At 38.3% G+C, this 4,420-nt stretch overlaps 1 protein-coding gene across 1 annotated transcript; it reads left to right on the top strand.

Annotated features, from left to right (window-relative positions):
* Window positions 1-406: 406 nt before the first annotated feature.
* On the top strand, window positions 407-3,513 carry LOC107096631. The gene is made up of 3 exons (XM_015393375.1): window positions 407-872; window positions 959-1,075; window positions 2,556-3,513. The coding sequence occupies exons 1-3, from the start codon at window positions 421-423 to the stop codon at window positions 3,511-3,513; spliced, it is 1,527 nt and encodes a 508-aa protein (XP_015248861.1). The 5' UTR covers window positions 407-420.
* The last annotated feature ends 907 nt before the right edge of the window (window positions 3,514-4,420 follow it).

Below are 4,420 nucleotides of genomic sequence, written 5' to 3'. Positions count from 1 at the left end.
AAGTTGTGAAGTTTTGTCAAGTTTTGTTTTCTCAAGATAAATAGATCACTAGCCTCTTAATGACGCTAAAAATAAATCCTGAAAATTTCTTTTAGGAGATAAAATACGGAACAGTAACGTTTAGAAACATTGCATGATTTGCCTCAACCAAACCATGCGGCAAATCATAAAACAATAAAACAAATATTCTGATGAACTATTTATTTTTGAGTAAATCCTTATTCAGAGCTGCAATCCTGTGTCTTGTGAATTTGTATGTACATGCAAAAACTGAGAGACATTTTTCTCTCCTGCAGGTGGAAACTCCAAAGGGCGTTGTGCCAGTACGTCACTGATACTTTAACTTACATGGCAACAGTGAAAGATTTCTCTGAGAGTTTCTCTGAATGGAAAGACTGCAGAGAAATTGAGTATGTGAAAATGATAAGTGTCAAGGAAATGGCTGACAATATTGATCCCACCTTCACAAAGTCAGAGGGAAGGATGGCAGCCTTTGGTAAATACTTGAAAAGCCTTGTTCAGATGAACACAGAGAGAAAACTTGCAGAGCTAGAAAATGTGCTGGATGAAGTGTTAAAAGGAACACTTGAAGGCTTGGAGCAACTTGACATCTTCTTGGAAGCAATAGAGAAGCTGGCTGTGACTTCACTGAATGTCTTCACTGAGAACCAGATTTTACACCTTCCTGAGACGATCAGCTTCAACGATGTTCAAGTTGTCATCAAAGATGCAAGACAGATCTGCCCTCTACTGCTGGAGTTCAAAAGAGATGCAAAGTCCTTCTTCCTTCCTAAACTTCACAATGTGGAAGTGCTTACATCACAACTTCAAAAGTACATACAGACCACCAAACGTTTAATTCATGCAACAAGGTAAAATAATACTTGTAGCATAAATACAGAGAATAAACTCAGGTTTCAAATAAAAATGAAGTCTTCAGCTAATGCTCTTTTCATAGCTTCAACTTTGAAATTTCCTTGGAAATGGCTGAAGAAATAGCCGTGGATCCAGATGGTCTGAGTGAAAATGAGATGCAAATCATGACAAACCACATTAAACAACTTGAAAAAACAAGGTACGTTTGACACAATTTATGAAATAAATCAATACCTGTCAGGAACATTTTCTATTCAATTAAAAAAGAAAAAATGCAAGCTTTTTTTATTATTACAGACACAAGTACTTGTCTGATGAAATTTCTTAGAATTTTATAGTTACAAAGAGTGAGGGGTTCTCACGCTCAAATTCAGGGGGTCTCAAATTCAGCTTTTGACTCATCTTTCATGGCCAACTGATCTAAAAAGGAGGTATCATACAAAGACATGGGGGTACTGCAACACCCCTAGGGTGACAAAAAATGTATTAAAAATACTTTGCACAATTTATACATTTCTTAGAAATATTTTGGGAATTGATTTTGACCTTTTTCTACCATTATGCTCTTTTGGATTTAAATTGAGGCCTAATCAACACAAGTTCACAAATTCTTCTTCATGATTAATCAATTATTGTAATAATTGTCAACTAATTTAGTAGGCTTCCAGGCATCCTAGATCTCCCAGGCGGGTTCAGAGTCTGACAGGGTCCGGAAGCGTGACCAGGTGGTCACGCACAGGAGCAGACAGGATCAGAGTCTCTTTGCTATTCAGAAGTGCCCCATAACTTAGCCTAGCCTGCTAGTCAGGATATCACAAATGCCATTTTAGCACGATCAGTATGGTAAGCTGAAGGCTGCAGTTCAAAATGGATCCCACACTGGTTGTAAAACGCTCTACACTGCTCAGGTTCACCTCTAAATAACTAATGTGGGGATAAACGAGGCTCTCTAGTGGCCGAAACTGGAATTGTTTGAGCAGTGATTGGATCTGACGAATGTTGCACTGTGGGGGCAGGAAGTGAGGGGTTGTGTAATTGGTTTAATATCTCATTGACACCAGGATCTAAACGTAAAATAGCTTCCTCCACACCTGTACGCCACTGTTGATCTGGCGATGGGTCAATTTGTGGCCAGATTATTTATGTTACGGATTGAACCAGAGGACAGGCTCAGAGGAGAAACGGGTCATAAACAGGCAGGCAGACAAACAAAGTTCAGTGAACTGGCACACCAAAAAGGCTGGAATAATCTGGCACCAAAGTCTGATCTGAGGAAAGAGGGATCTGGCCAGCATCAGCATTGAGATCATGACAGATTGAGATTAACTTCATGGTCAGATCCAGTGTTTAGTAACAGTTTAAGTTGCTGCATCCCTTTTTATTTTTATCAACCCAGAGGGTGGCCATTTTATCTACCAACAGAGTGGAAAAAATATTTCTTTTACTTTAAGTCAGTTTTGTCTCAACCAACACTTTTCACATAGATAGTCATCTTGGTATCACTCAATTTGTTACCTTTAGATAGACACCAGAAAAGTATCTGCTGACTCACTTTAAGTTTCTAATTAACCATGGTTGTTATAATTAATTTTCTTAGAAATGACAAACTACTATTTATTAACTCTTTACTCTTGTTTATTGTGTGAAAAATTGCTATAAAATTATTATTTCTTCCACAGGATGGATGAACACTTTCGGATGGCTTTCCTGTTCCAAGAGGTTTCCCCAGCTGATTTCATCAGAATATTTGATGATCGACTGCCACAAATGCTGAAGTTTCTTGATGACTTGGAGCAGTGTGCTGTTCAGTTAGACAGGATGAACAAAGGAGCAAAGATCTCCAGTGTAACAGGAAGCTCAGTTGGAGCAGTTGGAGGTGTACTTTCCATTGTTGGTTTGGCATTAATTCCAGTTACAGCAGGAGTGTCTTCAGGGCTTATAATAGCTGGTGTGGCAATCGGGGTAACAAGTGGAACCAACAGTTTGGTGACCACTGCGACAGAGTTTGGAGTAAATCGTTCTAATCAGAAAAGGGCAAATGAAGCCTTTCAAAGTTTCATGAAAGATTTCCAAAGAATCCAGAATTGTCTTGATAAGGTGGTGGAGCAACCAACAACAAGTCTGGAGCAAAGTGAAGTAGAAGTAGCGGTGGTAGTAGGCAAGATCGCTTCTAAAGCAGGTACCATAGGAAAGAGCATTGATTCAATCGTTGATACTGCTTCTGCTTTGAGGGCTTTAAGAACAGAAGAAGCTGTTGCAAGTGCAGGAAAAGTTGTAACACAAGATGGAAAAGCACTACGCAACATATCGGGTATGGCTGCAGATGTTCCAGATATTGGTCAGGCAGCAGTGAAAGGGCCTCTGGCTCTCTCCAAGGGAGCTAGAGGGGGGTTTATTGCACTTAATGCCTTATTTCTTGGTATGGATATCTTCTTTATCACCAAAGACAGCATGAGTCTGGCCAAAGGCACCGAGGCTAATCTCTCAAAGTTTCTCAGAGCCAGGATTGCATTATTCCGCTCACAGATCGAGTCATGGGAGAAGATTTGCTACACTTTGCTTCACAGTAAACTGACCAGCAATAAAAACAAAGATTTGCTCAAAAAGCTATTTTTCCAAGTGAGAAGGAATACCTAGATTTAAAATGTTAATCATTATAAAAGCAGATTTGTCTAGTAGCCTGAACTGCCACCCCCCACCCCCCTACCACACATCAACACTGTTCAGGACCTAGAAGCTACACCAAAGTAGCATCTCCAGACCTCCTGTGTTACATTAACGTAGCCTGTGTGTATAGAGTACGTTGCTATACAGTGGCAGCTGGCCAATAGAGGGTGCTAGGGTGCCACCCCACCCAATGACCCTGATTAAGAAATTTAAAAAAATAAAAAATGATTATTTTTTGTAGAATTTAATTTTAAATAAGAATTTAAAATATTTTGAAATGTATTGATATATATTTTTTAGATGTGCACGATATATTTAATCTTTATTGATGACTAAAGCGTCATTTTATTTTCCGTCAGATTGATGAGGTATTTCCGCCCTAGGGAGCAAGAATGTTAACCTATTTACTCTCTTTAAAAGTTGTAGATGCACAGTAGCTCCTCTGCAATACAGACGTATAGGAAGGCCCAGGGGGCTGCTAAGTAGCGACCTGTGGTGACAGTATATAGTGTTTTTATAGTGGACTTTTTATAGATGTTTAATTTGCATAGTTGCTCCTAAATAAACTCATTCTCAGAAAATAAATAGTTATATATTTAAAAAAAAATATAACGCTGACTAATAACTTCTACATTATTAAACTGGTACATTATTTTTCTAGGTTTGTGACACAAACTGGACCATGCAAAACATAGATTTGCCTTCACAAAGCCTCAGAAGGGCAAGATATATGTACATAAATTAAACATGTAAATTATGTTTTGTTTTTATAATGTTTTTTGTTGTTGGCATTCATATAAATATACTGGTGTGATAACCTAGTATACATTTGATTGTTTTTAGGTATACATCTATTTTGAATTTATAGGCACCCCGG

This window comes from Cyprinodon variegatus, unplaced genomic scaffold (assembly GCF_000732505.1).
Source record: "Cyprinodon variegatus isolate N-32 unplaced genomic scaffold, C_variegatus-1.0 Scaffold24, whole genome shotgun sequence".
Taxonomy (NCBI): domain Eukaryota; kingdom Metazoa; phylum Chordata; class Actinopteri; order Cyprinodontiformes; family Cyprinodontidae; genus Cyprinodon; species Cyprinodon variegatus.
Note: the sequence above shows the minus strand (reverse complement) of the source record. Positions and strands in the feature narration are given on the sequence as shown.